Source organism: Hippoglossus stenolepis, chromosome 6 (assembly GCF_022539355.2).
Source record: "Hippoglossus stenolepis isolate QCI-W04-F060 chromosome 6, HSTE1.2, whole genome shotgun sequence".
Lineage (NCBI taxonomy): Eukaryota > Metazoa > Chordata > Actinopteri > Pleuronectiformes > Pleuronectidae > Hippoglossus > Hippoglossus stenolepis.
Genome location: NC_061488.1, coordinates 15,529,255 through 15,556,063, shown reverse-complemented (window position 1 = coordinate 15,556,063; position 26,809 = coordinate 15,529,255). Strand labels below are relative to the sequence as shown.

General features: G+C 41.0%; 1 protein-coding gene and 1 long non-coding RNA gene across 4 annotated transcripts in view; one reads left to right on the top strand and one right to left on the bottom strand.

Moving 5' to 3' along the window:
* The window catches only part of pex14 (peroxisomal biogenesis factor 14), a 43,953-nt gene extending 23,144 nt beyond the window's left edge, over positions 1-20,809 (top strand). The window contains exons 4-10 of one of the 3 annotated variants that reach the window (XM_035160306.2): positions 2,047-2,172; positions 4,423-4,508; positions 6,501-6,603; positions 10,679-10,776; positions 16,166-16,257; positions 18,161-18,549; positions 19,953-20,809. In XM_035160306.2, coding sequence (XP_035016197.1) covers positions 2,047-2,172; positions 4,423-4,508; positions 6,501-6,603; positions 10,679-10,776; positions 16,166-16,257; positions 18,161-18,549; positions 19,953-19,972 — 914 coding nt within the window. In that variant the 3' untranslated portion in view covers positions 19,973-20,809. Of the gene's footprint in view, positions 1-2,046; positions 2,173-4,422; positions 4,509-6,500; positions 6,604-10,678; positions 10,777-16,165; positions 16,258-18,160 lie in introns of all 3 variants that reach the window. The other 2 variants (XM_035160304.2, XM_035160305.2) reach the window with 2 other exon arrangements.
* LOC118111595 lies at positions 211-20,026 on the bottom strand. Its single transcript, XR_004697104.2, has 2 exons — positions 19,942-20,026; positions 211-2,160 (listed from the first exon to the last, which is right to left on the bottom strand). It is a non-coding gene; the product is annotated as an uncharacterized LOC118111595 (long non-coding RNA).
* Positions 20,810-26,809: the final 6,000 nt, after the last annotated feature.

Sequence of the window (26,809 nt, the reverse complement as noted above, 5' to 3'; positions counted from 1 at the left end):
GATCAGAGCCTGCGACACACAACTTAGCTAGCTGTAATTTGACTAGAAAACAGCTTAAGGATTGTCCATGTATTTTATTTTAATACATGATAAAAAAAACACCTTTCAGTTGCTGAATATACAACATCAAAGACGTCAACCTCCATTAAAATGTACATACATTTGCATCCTAAATGTAGATAAAAAAAACATCAACTTTACATTTCAAGGTGAAATGAAAAACTAAAAGCATGTTTTTATTTCTTCTCTTTCGGTGAAACTGAGATCCTCACAAGTTTCACTCAATAGTCTGCCACCATGTAGTCTGCTGTGGTCAGAGGAATCAGGAGTCCAGGGACACATTATTGCTTATTTGACAGTGCAGTCTGACTGCACAAACTCAGCACATGGTGACACCACTTCCTGGCACTCAGGACCTGCTGTAGACTACAGGCTGGCCAATATTTGCCTTCAATTATTCAACAATTTTCATGGCCATTTGAAGTCCTTGGAGCATTTAAATAAGTGACGGCAGGGACCTCCCCTTGGCATAAGCTGCGTGGTAGAGTATCAAAAAATTCCTTTATGCTTTTAGTTCTGCTGATACAGGATTAGGTTAAAGTGGGATTTCACATTAATGTTGAACCTGCTATTGAGATCTGACCCACTGCTTAAACAGAAATTCCCATGTGAGGTAAAGATTTTGATTGTAATATCTCATTCATCTGAAGAAATATAATATAATAAACTTTATATAGCACATTTCTTAACAATGTAACAAAGTCCTTAATAAGACATTAAACCAAACAATAAAACAGAAAAGGCAGTTGACTAAAATTACATTGTCCACATAAGAGTTTAAGAATTAAATGCTCTATATGTTTACACAGTACAATTCATTGGCACTCTTCACTAGAGTACGTTTCTGTTATGTAGTCCATTCAGGAGGTCAGTATCAGATCTGGCTTTCTGCGGTCACTTTTAATGAAACTAAGAGCCTTCTCTTGAAACACTAGAAGTGAACCCTTTCCAATTTCTCTGGATGTCTCTCAAAACACAGAGGAAGCTTATTCTGAGCTTGTGTAAATTCTCTAAATCCTGAGGGAGTAGCTCAAGTAAAAGGCTCTGGTACAAAGGGGATTTTCTGTCAATAAGCACAGGAAATGGCTTTCAGAAATAATGGTACAATGTTAGGAGAGACAACCTGCTTAGCCACAATGAGCAGTATGCTACAACACTATGATGTAAACTGCTGATTTAGTTAACACTGCTTATCAATATCTAAGAAATGCAGCAGGTACTAATCAATTTTGATTTCTTTTTACAACATTTAATTGGTTAAGGTTGTATTCCATTGTATTTCATCAAAAGTTGTAATTATTTTCCTTTTGTTTAGACCAAGATGCTCATTAAAAGATGATACCCAGAGCAATGGCAGCATATGGTGTCTGGAATAAAATCCTTTCTTGCCACAAAAGGAGATGTTCATATTAGATTTTTTTTTCCGCCGCCCCTCTGATTCTCCATCAGGGAGCCCTTTGCAATTTAATCATCACTAAAATCATTAAAAAGATCTGAAGATTAAATTATATTGGCATTTGCAAAATTATGTAATACATTTACATTACAATGAAGAAATTAAAATAATGCATTTTCACTGTCTGGGGTGTATGAAATCTCCACATGGGAAATATAACTGGAGAAGTGGACAGACTCTTATTTTCCTTGCCTTTGGTGGCAGTTAATAGGCTAGCAGAGTTTCCGATTTCATTGTGTGAACCTTTCCACACTATCTGTCTTTGATAGATGTCCCTGAAACAGAGACTCTTAATGGAGAATCCCATTGAGAATCATGAAATGAAAATATAGTTTTCAGAATAGGGTAGGTAAAATTCAATAAAAGATTTGACATACTTTTTCTAAGTTGTACTTGAAAGATTTGTGGGGAACCTGGGAAGAATTTAAGTTCATATTATGATAGGCAAGGAGCCATTTGGTGTTTCCCATTAACACACAGTTGGTGCAGTTCCTCTGAAATGTCTTTAAAGGTGTGCGTCTTGATTTCAGGGCTGACGGATGAAGAGGTAGAGTTGGCCATCCAGCGTTCCGGCAGCACAGAGGAAGTCCTGGCCCTGAGCCCCGTGGGACCCCCACATCTACTCCACGCAAATCAGCTGGTTCCTGTAGTTCACAGTGAGTGCACAACACCTTATTCTTCCCTTTTTAGTACACGCTGCATATACATTGATTTAATATTTATGTTCACCATCTCACCTGGGGAAAAAAGCATTTGTAGTTGAGTCAATTCAAAACTTAGACCCTTGTCCAGAGCAGGTTTGCTGTCGGAGATCTTCCTTTTTGTTTTTATTAATTTAAACCAACTAAACAGGAGTATTCCTTGCTCCATTTATTACAAGGATTACAGACTTGCAGCATTTGACTTGAAATCAAACACAGGGAATACAATATTGCACAGCACAAGCTCATGAAGTCTCCCTTGCCATTCTTTTTCAAGGGGTTCTACCCTGGCAGGACCCCACACCGCAACCTGTATCTTTATTACCTCAGGAGGTTATGAGTGCTGTCCACTGATTTACCAATGCAGAATGAAGTCCGCGTAATGCTTAACCCATATGACAATGATTCCAGATGTATTCCACCCTCATTTATTACCACACTGTCCTTGACTCCCCCGGCATCTCATGTTTTGTAATGAAAGTGATGTTGATGGGATGGCCATGTAGTTAGGGAGACTAGCGGCTCTCCGTCCATAGTGGGGGGTTTTATATCAAAACGGCTATAAGGCAGCTGCATAATGAGGTGAGAGCGGGGAGTCTTGTATGGGGGGGTCATGCCGAAAAGAGGGGGCTACTTCTCTTTGATGTCCTTGTTATGGGGACGGTGCACGGGGACCCGCATCCATCTCTGTCCAAGTAATGGATACTCTGATCTCTATTTCCACACGGTAGAAGGACAGGAAGGCCTCCACTGAACCCAATAAATTTGAGAGGAGATTGGAAAAACGGGGGATGGAGACCACAGTTCCACAGCTTAAGTGACCAAATAAAAAGAGGAAGATGGCAGAGTGGAAGTGGCAGAGGAAAAGGGAGCGACGGGAAGAATGAAAGGTCCTAAAGGGGGGGGAAAGAGCATGTGAAGACCCCTGGTGATGCAGTGAGGCTTGTTCAGGGTCAACCACCTATCCCAAGGACTCCAAGGCCTTTTAGAAGCACGGTATTCTGGGATAGGTGACAGTATATCGCAGCTATAATGTTGATGAAGACCCAAATTTATGTGGTTACCATATGGATGTTGGAGAATAATTCAAATTTTAGATAGGAAAGGTTACGGTTTCAGCCCTGAATGCTGCCGCCATGAAACGTGCCCTTGAGTAAGTTGACTGAGGAGTAAAACGGCATTAACCTTGAAAATGTACCGTATAGTCCAATGTGACGTCTCTCATTTTATTTGCATGTCAAATCCCACAAGTGTTAAGGCACATGATCAATCTGGTTTACCTTTATCCTGTCAATAGGCACCACATAACCCAATAAGATATGTCAGACCTGCTGCAGAATATCATGCGTGCATTTAAGTGGCTCAGCCTCTGATCATTTCCTATTCATTTGGGCCCCACCAGAGTGAATCAAAGAAAAACTCATATATTTCCTCCAAACCTGTTTGTTGTTTAGTGACATTTTCAGTTGAATGCATCTCTTATGTGGGGAATTTCCACTTTGACAGACAGTTAGCCTACCCAGATGACAGCTTGCACAATGACACACTTTCACATTATCTGTCACTCAGCAAGACAATCCAACTTCTAAACACACACACACTCTCACACACACACTCGCTCACTCACCTTTTGTTCATGGCAGTTATTTAAATAGTTTGATGCATACACTGCATTTGGCCCAATCCCAAAATAAGTGCAGGACAATGAAGTCCTTTCTGCTCGATCAGAGAATTTCCACTGCAATTTTTAACTTTGCAAACTTATGCTTTAATTGTTATGTTTAGTGTCTCTGCAATGATTATGCAGTATTTATTAAGGGTAGACTATAATTACTATAGCCATGCACAATGTTTTTTTTATCTTGAGGGACCATACAAGTTGTTTTGCATGTTTTAGCCTATTTACTACAAATTCTGTGTGTGTGTACATACTCTGCCAACCATTATGCAAACCATGTTGCAGGGTGAATTGATGGAGAATGTATTTTTGATTGCTGCAAGGAAATACATCAATATGCGTTAAAAACATCATCTGAAAAAATGTGTTTGTAGTTATGAAATGAAATTCCAAAGTAGGTATGACATGTTTTAAGTTTCATGCCACAGTGTGTTCACAGATTAATGCACACATTAAAACCACCATGATATTAAAGCAAATCATTTTCCAAATCCGTATTTTACCACATGTTTTATCCTCTTCTCCAGGTCCAGCAGGCTACCGATGGAGAGACTACGGTGCCCTCACCATCATTATGGTGGGCATCGCCTTTGGCTTTCATCAACTTTACAAGGCAAGTTACACCCTGCCCCTCCTGCCCTTCAGACCAGGCACCGACTTTGTTTTCACAGTTAATGTTTCTCTAAAATTTGTTATACATATTATGCTTTGCATCCTAAGATTTGTCAGTACTGCCTCTCTCTGATATTACATTTAAATTGGTGGGCTTAGCAAGTCCATCAGTTTATGATGAATTATGGTGCTAGAAGAGAAGGCGCCTCTGCAGTACGTAACATCACTCTGGTCTTGTTATTAAAGCTACCCTGCTTTACGTCAAAGCATGATCTCATTTGAACCCCTTCTTTTTAACTTCACCTTCCCTCCTCCTCTCAGATATATATATATATATATTTTCCTCTAAAAAATAAAGTTGCTAACACAGCACACAGCCATTTTTGCTGTCCTACTGTCTAAAAATAATCACCTTGGTTTTTATCGGGCTTAGCAGCCCTTGAACATGAGCTCATGAGGCCCCTTGTCCCCGGTGACATTAATCCCATAGTGGTTGTTAGTAGTAGTCTGAGTGGCATGTGGAAGCCATTACTCTCGTTTTAGAGGAGGACAGCAGCTCTAGCAGTAGCTCTTGGCCTGGATGACAGGCCATTCTCCTCAGTGTCTGTAAGAGCGAGAAAGGGAGCACGTATCATGTACATGCATATGCCTACCTGACCCTGTCAGACATATAAGCTTCTCTTTAGATCCTGTTATGTCCTATTATTTCATTCTTCTATACAGAGCCTTCCATAAGGCTGCACATGCACATTCGGGGTCTCCTGTCTCTTCTTCCTCTATCCTTGCAGTCTTTCACCGACAAAAACACGCACTGTACCAGTCCACTGTTGATCCTACATGCAGCAGGCTTTGCCAGCCACTGGTCGCCTGGGAGGTGGGATTCCCTGGCGGGACGGCACAGGTTGCTGTCATGTCACTGGAGCGTAGCGCCAGTCGCACCATATGTCCAGGCTTCTGCCCATACTTTATTTATGTTATAGTGCACCTTGTAAACATCACACTCACAGCAACCCACTTATTAATTACTACGTGTTGACACTCATTTAATCTATTTTTCTAAAAAGTGTTTATTACTTGCGCTGGTGTGTCTGCTTGCCACCTGAGCTGGAGAGAAAACCTGGCTTGGCTGTGAGGGATTAAGGGATCCTTATTCAGCCTTAAAAACCAATGATTTTCAATGCAGTTCAGTGGGGACTATGAACTGTGGGGACACGGTTACTTGGACATTCTTATTTTGGGGAACTTGGCTCTGCACGCACGCAAACACAATCATACACACTCATACATACAAGCTGCTCATCTGGGCATCACTCACACTGGATAACAAACACCCTCATTTGGCTGTCAAACGTACATATGATTTGGTGGAGCTTTGTTTATTCAGTGGAAGAGAGATGATAAACAATGTGACATTGTTTTTGGTTTTGGACTATTTTCACTGTTCACCACCATGTTTTTCCCTGTAGGCTTGTTTCTTGCTTTCACTGTGCCATTCTGGGTGTCATTCATTTAGATTGCTGATGATGTGTTTTTTAGTGTCTGCTACTTTAATTATAGATCAGTGTGATTATTGACAAAAAAGAGAGAAAATTCAGAACCCAAAGTTGTATGTTCAAAGGGCTGTTATTTCCAACCAGGGGTCTAAAACCCAACGATATTTCATTTCCAATGGTTTACAATAGAGAAAAGCAACAAATATTTAACATTAATTCTTAATAAATAACTTCAATAGCTAATGAGTTTTTCAAAGTGTTGATTAATTTTCTAGTTGACTGATGGTTTCATCACAGATCTGTACACATACCTGTTTCAGTTGTTTGGACACTGTTTAAATATGTAGTTAATCATGCAGCTTAGACAATTAGGCATTAGTCTAATAAAACAATGCCTTTGACCCTCCAAGGCCAAGTATAGGTGGCCTTGTCTTTTTCTCATTTCTCTGCGCCTTCCCACTGAAGAGAAGTGTAATTTTGTGCCACGCTTTTAATTGCAGAAATACATCCTTCCCCTCATTATGGGCAGCCGAGAGGACAAGAAGCATCTGCAGAGGATGGAGAGCAACATTGCGGCAATGAGTGGCACGCTGACACAGACAGGTGAAGATTAATATCTTCATCACTTTCTCCCTCCTTAACATTTTCCCTCATTTATCTGTCGCCAAAATCGGGGGGCCCTGCACGTTTTTAACAAATGACGCTGCTGTCATTTCGCTTTAATTTGAAATTGCTTGTTTACTGTCAGGCTCGGGCTCAATTAATTACGTTTCGCTGAAAAGCTCTTAACCTCGGAATATTAATGAGGAGTTGGGAAATGACAACTTTTCTCTCCTCCACCCATCCTCTCTCACTCCCCCCCTCTTCTATCTGTCTCCCCCTGCACCAACTTACCCCCCCCCCCCATCTAAACCTCCACCACCACCATCATCATCATCCACCCTCTTCCCCATAGGTGGTGAGAAAGTTCAATTTAATTTTGTGTATGTGTGTTTGCGTGAGTGCGTGTGTGTGGCGTGCGTGCGTGCAGCATGGCACTGTGTGGCGTCTGGGCTCACCACTGGCCCTTGTGTGATTAAGTGTACGGTGACAGGTGCGGCTCCCATGTTGGACAGGTGAGGAATCTCAACCTGGCTGTCAGACATGGAGAGTGGGAGAGAGCGGTAGGGAGAAAGATGCTTTCCCAGCTCTTTGTCAGTATAATTAAAAATCCAGGGAGGCGTAAATGACGGAGGCACTCTGAGAAAGTTTGCTCTTGTTAGCTGTACTGTTGAACCGGAGAGTGTTTTCACCAATCCACCTTTGAGATGGACGGCCTGGCAGAAAAGAAAAAAACGTAATAAAATTGAATTATAATAGGAGTAATCAATTTATTACTCAAACAAGTTTAATCAAAGAACTCAGAGGCCTAAAATACATTAAGAATAACAGGTAACAAGACATTTACTCAAACATCAAAAGCATTTGAATCGGAGTTTAGTGTAGATTTGAGATTTGCTAAGTATTTACCAAGTGCTCCACAACATGATAAAAACAGCGATAAAATAAACAAAAATTCAAACAAAGATCATTTTTTCCCCCCAAGTTTAATTTAGAAGCAGTGACTGACCTCACAACATTTTTTTAATTTCAGTCTCTGGTATCAAAGGCCACCACCAGATGATCTATGATGGCACACAGGCTCATTGGGAACTTTAGTGGCATATATCATAATATATGTCTGTGTTTGACTTTTTCTTCTTTTAAATATGAATAGTTAAATACAAACTAAGATTTTAAGACAATGGATTGCCTGTTAGATTTCATGAGATTACATTCATGTGTGAATTTATTGTGCCCACCTGTTTGTTTGAGATGTCAAGCAAGGTAAAAACTTTACCTCAGAAGTTTTTCCTGCCCAAAATGAGTGTTAGTTATGCAAATCTCTCATTTGTCAAATGATTACAAATTTTATAATATATTTGTTCTTGTTATTGCAGAAAAACAGTATCAACTAGTATTACACCTGTTTATAGGAGTTTTAAACAGTAGATAGGAAATAATGAGCCATACATGAATCATAAGCCTGTGTGTTTTAAATACAGTCATTCTTTGTTTGAGTTTCAATCATCTCCTTATTAAAACAAATAGTTAGAGTTTACATCCTCTGTCACGGACCAACGTAGTGTAGATGAAAATAGTGCTGTTATCATTTTATCCAGCCACGCCCATGCTATTGTTGTCTTGCTGGCAGACGTAGGTGGAGGGTTAGAATTTGTGTGAGATCGCGTGCGAGGTGTGCCACCCTAAATCTGATTAACAAATATATGCTCCTTTATGGTCATTTTCTCCCAACTATGCAAACACATTTCTCCGGTGTATTTCACTACCAGTTCTTACTCTACTTATAAGTATTTGGAGATTTGCCAATGTACAAACCCTGTTTTGTTTGCATGTAACGACAGGATTTCACAATAAGAGTCCTCCTGTGTTTGCAGCGAGTAGGTGAGCCTCCAGTGGGGAAAAAATAAATAAAAAATCGTGGGTCTTTTCTTCAGCCAGTGTGGGGAACTAATTTGCTATGACTGCAGTAGCCAAGCTGCTATTGTAGTTAATGACTGTTGTAGTTAACAGTTTGGGAGAGGGGTTGCAATTACATCGAGAGTTTTCTCCCCCTGCTTTCCCTTTGTCTTCCTCTCCCTCTCACTCCCTCTCTCCTCGCTGCACTGAGTAATAGCGGCCGACTGCCTTGCTGCTGCCAATTGCTTGAACCCCCTTTTGTTAAAGTTCATGTATTTCTCTAGTGCCGGGCGCAATGAGGTGATGTATTCTTTTGAATGGGGACTACATTAGTCTCTCTCACCAGCCCCAGCTCGAGAGTAAGGGCCTTGACTCCCATTATGATTTGCCTACAACTTCACACAGACAATTAATGAATGGATCTTGGAACTCCTTCAGCGGAGCCAGGCTGTAATGGAATTGTGCGGCTGTTTGGGCACTCTTTGTCGGTGGGAGCCATATTGGTGACCAGCTGGCCATTAAAGACAGAGACAGGCCTGGACATATGTAGTGTACATTATATTGAGGTATTTACTGAATAATTTACTGAATACACAATGTGCGCCCTCCTCACAGCAGCTGCAAGCCTCACACATCATCTTGTCTCTGATTCTTTCTCACTCCGTCTCTCCTCTTTCTCTCACACACACACACGCTCTCACACACACGCACACATCACAGCAACAGCCGCCTCTTGATTCATGCCTGGCCAAAGTCACTGACTTCATTATTTTTGGCTCCATATCTGTGACAACTATGGATAAGAAGTTGTGCATTTTTGTCAAGTGTCTCAGCAGTACAAAAGAGTCAACTTTATGGAGAGACATGAAAAGGGTTAGTCTGTGAACTGCTTGGCTGAAGGGGCTGAAAAAGCGGTGCCAATGGTAATTCAGGAGGTACGGCATTACAGGCTGGCAGACTGACCCACGCATCTGGATAAGCTGTTTTGTGGTGGGGTGGAATCGGAGAGTAATAGGGCAGCTCTTGGCTTAGCGTGCACACCCTGTCACCGTAACACCTTTTTAAGCAGGGATGGCCGCGGTATTTTAGTTTTATTGCCGTCCTCAGAAAGCTTGGTCACACTCTGCATCACAAACCGAGCAGCGAACTGTTTGCACATTGGTTTTTTCAGCCCCAACCAACGATCCTGCTCAAACCCGTATTCTGCAGGATTCTGCGAGTATGAAAAGATCTAACGTTTCAGCACCCCACCTATATTGATACAACTCCACCCATTTAAACACAGGTGTCACTACAAGTTATTAGTGTCTTTGAAAGATCAAATATTTTGTCTGTGTTGGTTTTTCAAAAGAAACACAGCCTGTCTCTGTCTTTTGTACTGGTTAACGTGAGGGGAGGGCTCTTTACATCCCGTCCAGCCGGCTGCAGCTCAGGCTTTTAACCATTGGCCCGACAACCTCAGTAGTGGACCGCCACAATATCTGTTGATGTTAATCCTATTAGGCTTGATTTAACACTTTACACGCCCATGATTTATATGAATGTTTATTGGTTTTCTGTAATATAATCAGCTCGGGGAAACTTAATGCATTGTTTGGTAATACACGCGTGACTGGAAGCAGGGGGCAACAAACTGTGCCTGGTGTTATTTGAAATCATACACCCACATCCAACACCAACACTTGAACTAATTCAATCTTCAAAGTCAATGGAAAAAGAACAATATTTATTAGGATTAGGGGGGACATTTTGTCTGGCAGCCTCCTCCCAAATAGGAGCCTTGTTTTTTCCTTTGTTGATCGTTTGAGGATTTAAGATGCATTAGAAGGCAGTGTCTGGGTGGATAATGGAAGGTTAGAGACTGTTATTTGATTTAAGTTCAGACACTAGAGATTAATATCTCCATCCTATGTGTCCCCCCCTCCCACCCTCCACCCTCAGCGCCTTGGACCAAAAAGCTGCGACTAAAGTTACGGGGTATTAGCTTTGATTACAATTCTTAGAGGACAGCTTTGATCAGTAACATGAGTTGAATCCCATCAGTTCTGTCATCTCTGGAAAGAAGATATTCAGTTTTGCGCCACCAAAACAAATTAATCACACAATCTCACTTCCTTTTTAAAAAAAATGTTTTCAAATTTGCTGAATTTCCCATCTGTTCTTTTGCCTGTTTCCACAGTGAGCCAGCTGCAGCAGACTCTGCTCACTGTCCAGGAGCTCCTGATACAGCAGCAGCAGAAAATCCAGGAGCTCTCGAAGGAACTGACTTCAACAGAGGTAGAGCAGCCACCCATCTCATCAGCAACTGGGCAGCCTTCACTGTTCAATTTTAACTACAACATCATTGGTTTTACTTAAAACTCTGAGCCACTTTTTCTTTCTTTGTTCTACTTTCTCCTTCAACGCGTTCAGTGGATTCAAAATTACATTTTCAGCAGTAGTTCTTTAATCAATGCAGATACTGGACAAAGTGCGGACCCCATTGGTGCCAACATTTCCCATTCATGTTTGTCTGAAAAAGGCTTATGAAATTCTCTTCATATTCAACCATATACGTTCTGGCAGGTTATGTCTGTTTTATAACATTACTATCTCACTTAATAATTTTGTTAAAACTATTAAAAAATAATATATCTTACTGCAGGCAAACAGAAATTAGATGAAACAACTTAACTAGTTTCACTTTCCTCTTCAGTCGTGAAGAGTTTGCAGACTGTACCTTTTTAGAGTCTGTTACATTGCGATTGATGATTTGAGGGAAGCTCGACAGGCAGTAACTCTGAAATTACAGAAGAGCTCAGTAAACGTAAAGTCTCAGGTTCAAATCTCCAGATTGATGAGGAGAGAGAAAAGGTTTCCTGACGACTCTGTGTACTAAAATCTCTTTCGCTGCCCTGAGTCATAACGACCTGAGACAGACAGCCTTATTATACTGTATATCATCAGAACACAAGCTGCAAAATAGTATGGTGCATCTCATCATGGGACCATAATCTTTAACCGTATGGTCATTCCTCTTCGCCTTGATTTTTATAGACAGTGTTCATAATCTACTCAGAATTGTAAGTGTTTAGGTGAATCGAACTGAGCGATTGTTCTAAAAACTTATGTGCGAGGATGAAATGTTTCTTGCTTTTACGACACCACTCATAAATCATTTTATGATCTCTGGGCTCTTAAAAAGTGCCTTGGAAGAGACAATCTAAGACAATATTTTATGTCCACAGCTGTTAAGCACACGGGTGTTTCACTGTAGCATCTGGATATTGCGGGAAAACATATGCAGCCACATCTGCTTCGGCACAAACGAGGAAGAAAAATATGAATCTCTTCCCCTGGACAAGGTTCATAAAAGACTGACAACTCATAGCTAATTTTGTGCTGTTTCAAGTTCCCAGCCACACAGTCTCTCTGGTGTTAAAAGCAGTGGAAGCCCATATCCGCACGTGTGGATACATGGAAGAGATGATCCGATTTGATCTCACACTGCCGTGAAACAGACCAAGCTGCGGTGTTGTCTCAGGGAGAATGAAAAGGGATGTTATTTCTTTTCATTCGTCATCTCCAAATCACAGATTGGATTAAAAAGTGTCTACTTCATTTGCCATGAGTGCCTAGTTGGACAGCAGTAGTGTATAAAAAGTATATTTCACATCAAAACACCCATTAAACAAATCATAAACTCTGCTTTATAGCTATAGCGTTGATCTTAAATTTTCCCTGCGAGCCGGCACAAGGCCCTCTGTTGTCTCGGGCCATGGGGGAAATTGGGAAATTGTTTTCAGGTCCGTGATATTTGATGAGAAACACATGTTGGAGCTGGCGAGCTACTTATCATTCACCGTTTGTGGCTTTCGGGGTTTGCCTCACCACGCTGCTCAAAGTGCACCATGCTTAGCAATTATACCTCTCAACACGGAAATGTGCCTTTAACCCGAAACACATGGAGACTTCTGTTTCCTCAGCTGCTAAGTAAACATTTCTCGTAGTTTGGAAACCGCTCAATTGCGGAGTGTGTTTACTGTCCCTAAACTGGGGACCTCATCATGGAAGTGAGTTCAGACAAACTGACTCATGTCCACACACACACACACACATACAGAGCACACACACACACAGAGCACACGCTGATGCTGCACATTTCCAGACTTTAGCGCCCGGGACAGTTTCTCTTTTTCACCATTTTCTCAGCTATGACGACTCTGTCATGAAAAATGCTACTGTTTTCTACCGCAGGTGTTAAGGAGAGATTTGCCACAGGATGATTCATCCCTGATGTTAAACAGTGAGGTCTATTTCTGCGCCATTATCATCACAAATCTGACTGTTAACTGTGTTTGCCCCGCTGTCTAAACTCACTGATTGTTCTTTTTATTAGTGGATACTACAGAGAAGATTAGAAACCGCCTCCTTGCTTGCGCGAGACACTGCCAGTGGGAAAGCGCATAAACAGAGTGAAATCAATTGCATTGTACCAGTGTTTCGACTCAAAAACTCTCCTCTGGGGACTTCCTTTTGAAACTAATTCCATCATAAATATACATGTGTTACACGAAAACACACTGTCTGCCGGCGGAGTAACTGTGAATTAATTTGCCTTCAGACTCTCTTAAACAAGGCTTGTTAAAGATCCTATCTTGTTGCTAATGGTCCACAGGCATTTATCTTCATTTATCCAGATGCGTTGCCGTCCTTGGGTGCTGCTGCAGTTGATAATCTTTTTTTCTTTGCTTGTATGTGTCTGTGTATATCTTTTTCCCCTTTTTTTTCCCTGAAGCACTTAGTTAACCAGTAGAAAGAGGCTGACCCCAATCACACCCAGGCACCCACCCGAGACATATTAGTTACAAGGCTTTTAAACCATTTAGAGGAAATCTTTACCAGCTTAACCACCTTTAATGGTATTTACTCAGTAAAAAAAACATACCCTGTCAGTACAATGGTGCTTGATAATGTAAGGTTTTGGGTTTGGCTTTGGTTGGTTAGTTAATTTGTTCGACCTCCACCCCCATGACAGGTGTATTTGGAGGTGTTTTGTTTTTGGGTTGTCAGTCCGTCTGGCCCAGTTGTCACAAGCGATATCTCTGGAACGCTAAGAGGGAATTTCTTCAAATTTGGTACAAACGTTCAGTTGGACTCAAGGATTAACTGATTCGATTTTTGTGGTCAAAGGTAAAGATCCACTTCCATCCCGTTCTTCTGAGCATGATGTATCATGAATTCAAGGGATTTCATCACATTGGACGCAAACATTCACTTCAACTCAGGAATAAAGAGATTAACATTAGGGTCAATGTCACGGTGACCTCATATGACCAATATGAACTTTTTCAGGTCGTGGTTTTTAAGCTCTTCTTTATGACAACCACTTGATAAACAGAAAAACATTTTACAAATTTGAAATATGTTTTATACCTCATCACTGCAAAATGTAAAAATATGAAAGTAATATCTATAAATATTTTACTTTTGTTATATTGCTATTGATCAAAATTACATTGCGATAATTATTGATCTTGATTTATCACCCGTTCCCATTCTCTTGTTTATTACTGATACAATTGTTGTGAGAATAATAATACAAAGGTTAAGGTCTGCATTCTAATATGATCATCGCTGTAAATAACCCTTAAATTATTCTATTTGTAATCAAAGCTGCAAATTTTTTTCAGACGTCCATATTTTTGATCACTGTGTGCAGTCCACTGGATAAGCGTTGCCTCCTCTTGTAAAGTCGGCATGTGTTCTTTCAATCTCTTCCCTGTCACTGATAGCCCACCACTCAGCCTCCGCCTAAGCACCTACTGCACTTAACACAAGATTCTTACACAATGTGTGTGTGTATAAACACTGACATAATGTATCTGAAAGCTGAAATTCAGTCCTGGCCCAACATTTAATTAGGTTTCCTCAGACTTAATTAGACATATGTCAGAGGTAGTGTTGTGTGACAAGCCTTGATGTGAGATATTATATGGTGCTGCTCTGTAGATAATGCACATTATGGATGTAGCTAGCGGTTAACAATTCTACTCTAGAGCCTGTTTTCTTGCATGAAGTGATAGAAGAACATAGAAATCCTCACATTTCAGTCATTTGGAGAAATCTTTTTTTCCTCCGCTGATTTGTGCTTTGGAAGTGTTTTAGCTCGGCAATTAATTTTTTTTCCGATGTAAAACTAGAGAGAAGCAGAATCCAGCGTTATTATAGCGCTGCCTTGGGGAGGCAAGGGATTAAGATGGTTCTAATGAGGTGACGACTGTAATAAGAGTGTCTTCAGCTGGCCTCCAATGCACTCCCTCTAAAACACGGCTCCTTATCAGCGAGGTTTAGGAACCGATAAGAGCCACAAAAAAAGCCCTTCCCCTCCTCATCGCCTTTTCTGTCTCCCCCTCACTTCTCCTCCTCTTGCCTCCCTCCTTCCACTGTAAATGAGCCTGATCCCTTTCAGATGTGATTCAATTAATTTCTCTTAGATTTAATTACAAGCAAAAGAGTCCAAGTTATCCCTCTACCCTCGATAGGGGGTCCACGCTTCCTAACAAGCTTCCTCTGGTGAGTCAGGAGTCTTAATTACAGTTTTTACTTTTCTTTTATCCCACTTTTCCCCTGTCTTCTCCCTTTTTCTCCCACTGGTCCCATCATTCTATCCTCCTGCTCTTGCACATGTGTATGCTCTTTATTCAGGGATGGACTCAGAAAGGGGAGCAATTAAGTACATCACTAGCTCCCAACCATTTTGGCTCTATAGCCAAACAATGCAGAGTCATGACACCTTGTTACAGGTTGCATTTTTCAATGTAGTTCAATCAACGTCGTTTGAATAGCTTTAACATTTCTTAAGAAGTAAAACCACTGGAAAATGCAAAAGATTTTCTAAAGTCAAAAAAGTTACATGTTCATTTTGGGCCACTAAGGTCTCCATTTTGAGTTAATAATTATGTTGTGATCCATTAGTCAACATGTCGTTGCAGCACTTATAGCTCAGTTTTATTGTTGCATTTATTGGCGCTGCCACGTGATCTTTTTTTTTTTTTTCTTTAGGCCTTTATCAAAAGTCATCATTTTATAGCTCCCCCTGTCAAAGTCCTGCCTATCCCTAAAATAGTGCTGCAGAGACAGATTTTCACCAGCACTTTGCCATTCAAATACTTTGCTTTTATACCCTGTAGCATTTCAAGCTGTGTGTGCGTGTGTGTGTGATAACACATGCCTTTGATAAAAGAACAAAACAAACTGCGAAGCTGTGGTCTGCCTTCATGAATGTGGCCTTTGTTCAAGTTAAAGTCATTATCCAAAACATTGGACACTGGCTTAATCTTTTCTAGATAGTATGGAAAATTATGTAAAAACAGCATGATTCCCACACTCTGGACATTCGGAGCAGTTGAGGCCATAGAGGTGACTGACGTGTGAATGCTTGTCTTCCTTTCTGCCATCGCCAGCATTTGTGAGGTCATGGTGTTGACTACAGAAAAACATGTGGCTTTTAGCGTTAGCATTGACCATATTTGTTTACCTTGCCGTCTATGACCTTACATTTATTACATATTGTTGAGAATAGAGGAGCATAGAGTTGTTAAAAGATGTATATTGACTTTGTGTTGTGCCACGGCACGTGACCTGAACTGTGCTTGTGTGTGTGTCACTTGTGTTTTTCCTATAGACCTCATCTTCAACCAACCGCATCCTGGACAACCAAACAATTGGAGAGCTAAAGCAAGAGATAGTCTCTTTGAAGGGCTTACTGCTCAGCAGGTAACAGAGTTATCCATGCCCTGTCACATGAAAGTGTGTGTTCCTGTATCTCTCTCTCTCTGTGTGTGTGTGTGTGTGTGTGTGTGTGTGTGTGTGTGTGTGTGTGTGTGTGTGTGTGTGTGTGTGTGTGTGTGTGTGTGTGTGTGTGTGTGTGTGTGTTTTGAAGGGCCTAGAACATACTGTTCACATGCACTTTAGAGTTCCTGAATGCATTTGAGCCGTTTGACAGTGTTATACAGGATTAAAGCGTAATGTGTTATAAAACTACTCTTTACAGAAACTGGGGTTTCCACATAACAGCTCTTTTACATGACTCTTGCCTTGATTGTATTTGTCTCTTGGTTTGCATATATTAATAAGATAAACTTATAATAATCATTATATTACTATTATTTGATATATTTATTATATATAATAAGAGCCAAAAAAGCCTTTTGATGACTGTTTATGTTGAACATATAAGTCAACTGAGACTGTAAATCTTTCCTCAAAGAACACTTACAAATTTTTGCGGTGCTTTCAGTTGTTATCACACTACTGAAGTACTGAGGGTTCATACAAGGTGAGATAATCCCTCTATTTGAGCGATAGTCTTCAGTTTATTTAAATGCTCTGGAAAAAGCCTGTAAGTTCAGCTAAGATTTTCTTTGTCATACTGTGTATATTCTTCTTGAGCTCTGACTCTAAATCTCACAAACACTGTTCAAATAGTAACTACACAACAGCCATTATGGTTGCGTAGTCACTTCTACATTACAGAATTGTTGTAGATGGCCCGAAAGTTTGTGTTTGTGTATGAATGAATAAAATAAAAGAACACGTAATGTCACATTGCTCTTCCAAATTGCACACTTAAAGCATAATCATTAATCTTGAAGAAGTTTAATCTCACATGCACTAGAGGTTATAATACTGATTGCAGCGTTTCTTTTACTTCGCAACGTGGCTCGGCCTATTAGCATACTGCAGGCATCAGCTGCTCTTCTGTGTTTTACTGCTTTTATTGGTTAGCAAGATAACCACACGCGCACGTGCATAATTGTTCCTGTGCAACTTTCACTCATTTTATGAGACAAATATAAAACCGCAACAAGAGAAATGATGTATGTGCACTGACAAATCAGCTGTTTCCCGATCAAACACAAATACTTTAGTTGATCATTTCATTCACTTACACGTTGATACAAGATGTGAGACATGTTTTGTCACTAAGATCTTATTGTATAGATCTCATGCAGCTTTGTTCCTCAATCTAGTCAGGTGCCGCCTGGCTCAGTCAGGCCCATTAGCATGCATGACTATGTATCAGTGTCTGTAATGAAGTCTGAAGGAAGAGTGTACATCAGAAAACCGGCAAGGATGAAAATTGCCTCAGAACTGCCTAGTTGAGGATGTTTTGTTCCCCCCCTACATTCTAATCAGTAATAATCCCTTTGTCATTTGCTTTCTTGACTTCATCTGGATTCTCACAGTGGCAATGGCTCCGATCACAAAATAAAGTGTCGGTATCACCATCTGTCTCCAAACTCGTTCCCTTTCTGTTCAAATGATCCAAATCAGCTCCAAACATTTTTTTTTTCCAACCACTAAGAAGCGCTGATCCCGTTACGACTCAACGTTGTCCTTTTCATCTTAAAAGCTGCAGTGAATGTAATTAAAAAAATCTTGGAGCATCTTTAGCAGGTGTGATGAACATCTGGCTGTTTGGGGGGGTGGAAATTCTTTGCTGTAATTATGAGAATTACATTGGATGCTTTGTGTGCGTCGGTGCATTTTAAATGTTATAGATTTAGTTGTGTGGTTGCATTCTGTCAAATCTTAGGAAATGTGTTTTCACAAATTTCTATCACTGAGGTTTTTTCGATGAGGTGATGATCAGCTCTCATTTCCCTCCTCCCCGCAGGAAACAATTCCCCTCCACTCCCACTATTCCTAAGATCCCCTCATGGCAGATTCCCCTGAAGCCACCTTCAACATCCAGCTCGCCGTCCGTTAACCACAGCAGCAGCGACATCTCCCCTGTCAGTAATGAGTCTGCCAGTTCCTCCCCTGTCAAAGACGTACATCACAACCCTCAGGATGAACTGGCAGGCCCCGATGGAGCCCATGTTATGAATGGAGATGCCTGCACCGTGGGCCACGGCACGGCGCTGCCCGTGGACCTGAAGGACCAGGTCCGCATGGAGGTGCAGGGGGAGGAGGAGCGGAAGGAGGAAGAGGAGGATGATGTCAGCCATGTAGAGGAGGAAGAGGAGGAGGAGGGTCTGAGCATGCAGACAGAAGATCGGCGAGGTGGGGATGGACAGATTAATGAACAGGTGGACAAACTGAGGCGACCCGAGGGTGCCAGCAATGAGAGCGAGGTGGATTAGACAACAGCACAAAAACACTCTCCAAACACCACTTCCTATCTCTGCCGATGGCTTTGTTTCAATCTGCTCTCCGCTCACACTGGCTCTGTTTGTTTTTTATTTTTTAAATCCATCTCCACTGTCTCTTTCCACTTGTTTCTCTAACATCTTAATCTCGAGCAAAATGAGGAGTAGGCATGAACGTGAGAAGATGCAAAACGGACAAATATTGTCGAGTTGATTCATGGCTTATCTCAATTTGCTTTTCGTCATGCACACGAAATGACTGCATGCCGAGCTGAGTACCATTTTGTGATGTTACCGGGAAATGACGGGCAATAGGCAAATCAGAGGGAGTTTAGAGGGTTCATGCAGAACTAACCATGTAACCGACTGCCTTTAATTTTCATGATTTGATCAGATAATTCACAGCTGTGCGTTGGTGTCCTTGTAATTGTACTAAGGCTTTATACAGACCAAAGAGGCGACGCTGCACAGAATGTCTCTGCTGTCTAGTGCAGCTGTGGGTCAGGAGTCATATGTTGGTACTTCAGTCACAGAGTTACTGTGAGCTTCCAGAGAAGCATTAACACAGTTTGTCTCCCTGGTGATGGCAATAGGAGAGGACACGTTCTTCCAGGGCCGGAGCTTTTAGCCTCTTTTATGTGTCCTTTCGCATTGGTGTCAGTCTGTCAATAATTCACAAGGCCAGCAGGGTGGCATTTGGGTGAAATAAAAGCCCTGAAATTCGAGATTAGAATGTGATGACGGGCTTTGTTCCATGCCGGTGTCAGGGTGTTCATAGGCTCAAAGGAGGGGAAGATAAATGTTTTTTCCCCCGCTTTCGTTTTTCACTGAGGGCTGAATTGTACATCTTTCGTGAGTGTGTTTGTGCGTGGCAGACGCTGTCTGCTGAGCTGTATCTGTGTCTCCAGCAGGGCAGCTGATTTGGTTTGTGAAGTATGTTAATAATCAAATGATCAACAAATAACAGATGTATTAGTTCATGCAGCTTGAAATGTCAAGGAGGCTAAAACTGGAAATCTAATACAGAAAGCCCAGTTGCATTGTATTATTTTCCGTGACAAACCCTCCGGTCCAAATTATGTAGGGCCTCCTACAGTGAGTAATCTTTACAGAAAACGGCGCCGATATTTTGTAATTAAGCTGCAGTAAGACAACGAGGGCTGCCACAGATGGAAGTTGCACAACTTGTATCACTTTTTTTTATCTTGGTGTGGAGGTGGATGGGGGAAGTTAAAAAAAAAAAAAAAATACCCCATGATTGAAAAGGAAAGCAATAAATGAATTCTTGACTTATTGAATTACTCACTCTGTCTCCAGCTAACAAGAAGAGTCCCTGAGTGAGAAGGAGGGATATCAGCTCTCGTGCCACTTCCACCTCCATCACACGGCCTGCATAGGAACACAGAAAAGGTAGAGGGACACTGAACATTTCTGTGTGACAATGGTCCTAATCTACACATCGTTTTTAGTTGTGTTGATGTACTTTGTGTTCAAAGTTTCAAATGATGAGACGACAACAACGCTGCAGTGTCCTGTACATGTTTCCTTTAGTAGAAACACATTTGTGTGGATGAATAACTTAAAAGAAGTCAAGGTTCGAGTGGTGTAACGCATTTTAGCAAAGTGGTTTCAGTCATTGTTCCTTTCTATAAGCTGAGTGTTAGCCAGGAGTGTACATTACTGTCACAGATTTGGTTTATACATATTCTAAACCAACTGAACACACATGCTACTGACTAACCTAGTATTACTGCAATTATCCTGTTTATGAAATCCTTTTTTTTTTTTTCATTCAGTTACTGTTTTCCATGTGTCTCCTCAAGTGTTTATTTTGAAGTATACACAGTTAAATACTTGACTTCCAGTAAAAAAATAAATAAAGTGCTAATTGTAAATCCTAATAGAGGAACATGTACCATCTTTGAATTTCCATCCATTCAATTAACGTTTAATGAAAGAAAAATAACAAACATAAACCTCACGCTGAAAGTTGTTGAGTTGTCACTTTTAACTGGGTTGTGTTGTTTTTTTGTCTTTGCTTTTAAATCGATCTGAGATGTTTGTGTAAATGTGATTTTTCAGGGGAAGGAAAGTTTTCTGCAATATTCATATCAAGTAAATTTGTACAATTTCTTGTTTTTGTTTGGCAATAATAAAATCAGACCACGCTGTCATATTTGTTAATAAATTTGAGCCTTTTACAACTGAGCCTTTTGGAATAAAGAAAACTTGAATAATCGAGTGACTCACATCAAAAGGCCGGAGAGGTCAGATAAATCTTTTAGGTTCCTGAGCTACAGATTAGAGTGCTGCAGTTCTTCTGTGTACAATCCTAAACCACACAGTAGTGATTTTTCAGGAAACATGACGAGGCAGGGACTTTCAGCCTTTTTTCAGTGTTCTCTCTCGAAATGAGTAAGTGACAAAGTTATACATCGAACATGTGAAGATTTGTTTATTTCTGTGGGTGGATTTTCAGTGTCTGTTTTTCGGTTTCTGTTGTGGGAGTAGAATTTCCCATTCCATTTTGAATACATTAAAGAAGTTAAAGATAACACATTATTGGCTTATTTCTTGTAGTTTTTTTTAATTGCTTGGTTTTTAAAACTAATTATTTTAGCCTAATCCGACAGTACAGAATAATAAAACAAGGTGCATGCGTAGTTTTAAAATGTTTAAGTCGCCCCTCTTGCATTTCCACCAGTGAAGCCGTGTTGTTGCCTGTATCAGAAGGGTTCATCCTATTCATTTGTCCACAGCAGTCTCATCTTCACGTTGTCAGACTTTCATCAGTCTATGCTGTTCTGTAATTACCAGCTACAGCTAACATGCTAACTAAGCTTCAGAGCAATAATTCAAAACTGCAGGTGAGTTTTTTTTAATACTACTAATGCTACATAGATTCATAGTTTAATGCATTTTTTTATTGATAACTTTACTTGAAACGAAATTGGCATGCGGTATTGCTGTATTATTTTATTCCACATGTAACTTTTCCTTCTGAAAACCTTGTGCCTACATTACCCAAAGCGCAGCTCAACCCTTTACAATTCAGTTGGAGAGTTGTGTTATGCATAGTAGTGGGCTAATGTAACCTCAAGCCACCAGCCCATAATGTGTTTGTGTTGCTCCTTCTAAAGCCACAACAGGTTTCATACAATTTTCTTCACAATTATATTGCTGAGAAAATTGGTGGAATTCCCCTTTAGCTCAGCCAATAGTCTTTGAGATCATTTGTTTGACTGACAGTTTGCTTATCTCTCAACCTCAAACTTGGATTAATTTTAATTTATAGCAAAGTTTATGAATGTGTCTGAGCTGGTGCCTCATTCATGTTGAGAAATGATCCTCAGAATCTCAGCCTCAGTCATTTATTGTAATTTCTTGCAACGGTTGGGTTACTGATGATTTCTTGAGACTCCCAGCATTGATAGAGCAGCTAATCACAAACTGTGACGTTTGTTTTCCTATTACGCAGTTTTGTGTGCTCTTGCCGACAATGTCCCACTTAACATCCTCATCCTAACAAAGCTGGGCTGAAAACGATGGTTCTTCCTTTATACACATCATTATGAATATTACCATATATTATCAGTTGTATGAATTTAATTTATCAAGCTCCTAATGATCAATAGTGTTTCACATATTGATGAGGTGTATAAACTTCTCAGAGGTTCGATAGCACATCCCTTTGTAATCCATTAACCTCTCCCTGGAGTTCAGGCCAACCTTAGATTTATAGGGACCTACTGTAATAAATCCACTTGTACATCATTTAGTGTCTTAGGGGATTTGCAGTGCATTCCTGTTCAGAAAGCTGCATCTATCCTTCCCTCATATTCACTTCCACATTTTAAGACTCTTAACAGCCTCCACAGCAGTTTGCATACCTTCTGAGAAACCTTGTGCCTGTGTGAATCCACTTCCTGGGCGGAGTTGGTAGGTTAGACAGTAGCCAGCGCCTCTCAATGTGGTAGTGTAGTGAAGGATTGTTTGTCCAAAGCGACACCTTGGTTTTGACACCGTTTGGCTCCCCGGTTGGGAGCCTTAACCTCATCAATCTTGCTGCTAAACGGAGAGCACTCAATAGGATAGTGTATCGACGCGCTCTGAACTCCATTGTTCACTGGAACTGAGCACTCAGCAGGTTAGAGGGCTGAGTGTCTCCTTGGATCAATGCAAGGGTTGTTAGCCCATAGCAGCTAGTCAGAGGGCTACACCACGGCTCTGTCTGCACCGTAGACACATCATCTTTACTCCGGTAAAGTCCTCCTTCGGTCCTTGAGGGTTAATCCCTGTCCGGCTTTTGTTTTGCAGGATCATTTACGTCCTAGCAACACAGGTCAGGTTGCTCCATCCAACATGGCTTCCAGACATATGGGGAAATGTTGTAAAAGATTTGCATAGTCATGGACAATGCAGGAAAAGGAGCCCTAAGGATGACATCCTCTTCCCTGTCAGATAAGATGCATGTTGCAGGCATCTGAGGTCATACTTTCATGTGTGAGTAGCCCTGTAGAACATCAGAGGTTTCTCTACTCATCTGGAAATATCTCTTACTTTACTCTGCAGGAATCCTCGTTTGAACTGGTGTTCTCACCATTTGCAGTGAAACTAATGACCTGGTTTCAAAATGTTCTCATCATCAATGGGGATTGCCATTAACTTTCATACAGACATTCATGTTCCCCAGAGGATGAATCCTTATAACATTGGTTATCCACCAACATTTTTTCTAGTGCCAAGACAAGGTCAAGGTTTTCAGTTTTAAATATCGTAACATCTAGCTGATAGGTTGGCACAAGATTTTTGTTTTGTAATATTCATAGTTTCCAGATGATGCATTCATGTTTTCTTGACTTTGTCTTCACACGATGATAAGATCAACATTTGTGGCTTTTAGTGAAATATCACAGAGATTACTATCAGGAGTGCTGTGAAATTTAGCAAATGCATTCATGTTCTCCTAGTTTCCTGAGGATAAAGCAGTTTATAATTATGCCACTGTCATGTCAAGATCATCCAATACTAGTATTTCTAACCAAATAACTAAAAAATCATGACATTCTTATCACCCTTACTTTGTATTTAGATGTTAGAACTCTAAACTCGGATGGTGAAGATGATAAATGTTACACCTGTCATTGAGAGCCTGTTAGCATGCTGATGTTAGCATTTAGCTCAAAGCGCTGCTTGGCAGTACAGTCTGGCTTTGCCTAGCATAGCTGTGGCCTCTAGGTTTTGTTGAAAATATATTTATATTCATCATAATAATTCAACGGCCTATGCTTTTCTCTGAGTGACGCCTTTCCCCACTAGTGTTTTCCGCAGTGGAAGTAAGGAAGCATGGGTCACCTCCAGAAGCTCTCCACGCCTGTCTCTCTAAAAGCAGCTCACCAGCTCTGAGTAGCCGCTGAACCCTGGCTCCTTCCTGGTGAAAATGAGAACATTTGACAAGCCAAGGTCACCGGGGGGGGCTTTGCCTGTATAAGGCTTCAAACGCAGGGCCCCCGCGAACACTGCAAAGTCATAAAGCACTTTGTCATCGCTCGCTATATAAACTCTCAACAATCAAGTGGGATCACATTCCCCCCCTTCCACTCTGTGTGGCCTGTGTCACTTGATTTTCTCCTGGCGCTGTTTCAAATCCAAATGGAGTGTGTGAATGCTGGAAGGCTGTCATGAGCAGGGCTGTGGGGCCTCTTTTGAACTTGAAGCAAAGCCTTTACTCACCTTAGTGGCAGGTAAGGGAAGGCGCTGGAGACGAGCGGAGGAAAAACAGTGGCAGACCGTGAGGAGAAAAAAAACCCAGGGAAGTAGTCTCTGGCTGACAGTACTTATGAATGGCCCAATAGTGAGCCATCAGGAGAATGGTGGCCAAGAGAACGTGAAGGAGGAGAAGAGGTAGAAGAAATGGCCGCCCTTGTGCTGCGCTGCGCTGGTGGAGAGCGGATAGGGTATTGTGAGGAGATTGGATTATCCAAGAGAAGACCTGTCAGCCTGCTGAGGGGCCGCGGCTTCAGGCGCCGCACGGGCAACAGGTGCGGCGCTTGCCAGCATTTGTGCAAATTAGACTAATCACAGGGCCTGACTGTGGAACACCTGAAGCATGCTAGCAGCCAGGTGGTCAGGGGAGGGGGGTGGGGGGGAAGGGAGAAGGAAATAAAAGGGTTAGAGAGTCGAGTGCTTTATGGCTTTTTGCATTCACAGTTGTCCTCACATACAATATTTCACTTGGAACTTTAAAAACAAGACTATGTCTGAATCCAGCCATGTTAGCAAGTCTGTGAGTTTGTACTTAGACAGAGTAATGAACTAAATGCTAATGTCAGCATGCTAACAATGACAGTGCTAACATGCTGTTGTGTAGCCGGTATAATGTTTAGGGTTGTCATGTCCGTCCATTTTAGTTCGCCCATTTTGCATGTCAACAGTTTCATAATGGCGCTTAACACAACATGCAGCTGAAACTTAAATGATAGAATTTTATTAGCTTTGCTGGTATCTGGTCATAAACCAAAAGTGTCAGATCATCTCCCAGTTCATCTGGAAGGGGAATATGAAGATTTGCACAAGATGTCATGTCGATCCATCGAACAGCTGTAAAGACATTTCACTCAAAACCACAAATATGAACTCGGTGGAGAAGTATGAGGGGGAAAAAAAGTGTAGATGATGCATTAAGGTGATAATCGGATTCTGTGCTTCTCAAACTTTGCTAACAATCAACTTGTTTCTGTGAACAGTTCCGGAGAAATTTCAAAATGTTTCCTGGGCCTCTGACGAGCAACAGTCAATAAAGTCGTTGCCACGCCAATAAACACAGTGTTGTAATAAGATGAGTAAATATTGACCATCTAACTATATTTTATTTCTGTTCCAAGTGTAAATATATTTTTTTCAACTGTATTCAAGCTCTATGTTGATAAACGTTTGTTTTCAAAACCTAGAACCTCAACATGCAAAATGTGCTTTAGCTTTCTCACTCTATTTCCAACCTTTCGTCCAAGTCCCATGTGAAATTTAATGTGTAAAGTTGGATGGTGGGGCCGCACATTCACTGACCTTGTCCTCCAGAATTGGCTTGGATTGTCACAGCGAAATACAATCCACATTTTCGTGCCTGTAGCGAGGAGGAGAGAGAGTGAAAAAAGTAATCCCAAAATCCCTCGGTGGACACCCAATGTCTTGTTTTGGAGGGTCTGCGGTACTCGCAGGATTCTTCTGGTAACAGAAACCCACACTGAATGATGGACATTTTCTATTATTAGCATCGGCAGAATCTTCCCAACCTTTGCTTCCTTCGTGCTACAAATATCACATTGCTGATGTATTCCATATTAAATTACTGAGTTTTAACTGAGCGGGGGGCTGTGCAGTGTCTGTTATCAACAACCATAATGTGGAAGATTAGCACACACATGATGCCCACCTGTTGCCCAGCTCTGTTTTCTGAAGGTCACAGCTGTGATACTGAAACCGGTCTTTTTAAAGGCTCGCGCGATGTTCATGGGCTGCTGGTGATATTTAAGAGTCATTCAACAGAAATAAAGCAGAATGTTAGCACACTTAACTTTAAATGTATTTCAACGGTTCTGTCGCAAGGTTACAAGACACACTCCTAAATTAGATTCTTCTACATTTCTCAGTATTTTTTATGAACTCTTAAAAACAGGACTCCGCCACATGCTGTCCTGCAAATGCCACAGTTGTCACTTTTCTGTTTGACCCGAGCTATTTCAAGTTTACCCTCTCCCCCCCCAGTGTCACCTTCATAGGAGCTGTGACATTATTGCCTCTTTCTGTCTCTTTCACAGCAAAAATAGTCAGCAAACTCCAGAAGAAGGTCAAAAGAAATGTTTTCATTCCATGCTGTCTCTCACAGTGGGTGATTATTAATTAACCACAGCTAACTAGATTTGACAATCATTCACTATCTGCACAGTTATTTTTGTCACTTAGTTATGAAAGGTAATTTTGTGGCTGTTAAGTGGTACTTTAACGCAGGAGAAAAAGATAATTTGAAAACAGCTTGAAATGTATCAATAATTTCAGTTCATGAATTTCATAGATTGTATACAGCAATGCACGGTATTAACATTTCTTCTCAAGATGCTGATGTTTTCAGTGAGGGAGCGAGTGAGTTTCGACCATTAGTTTGATCATATAATATT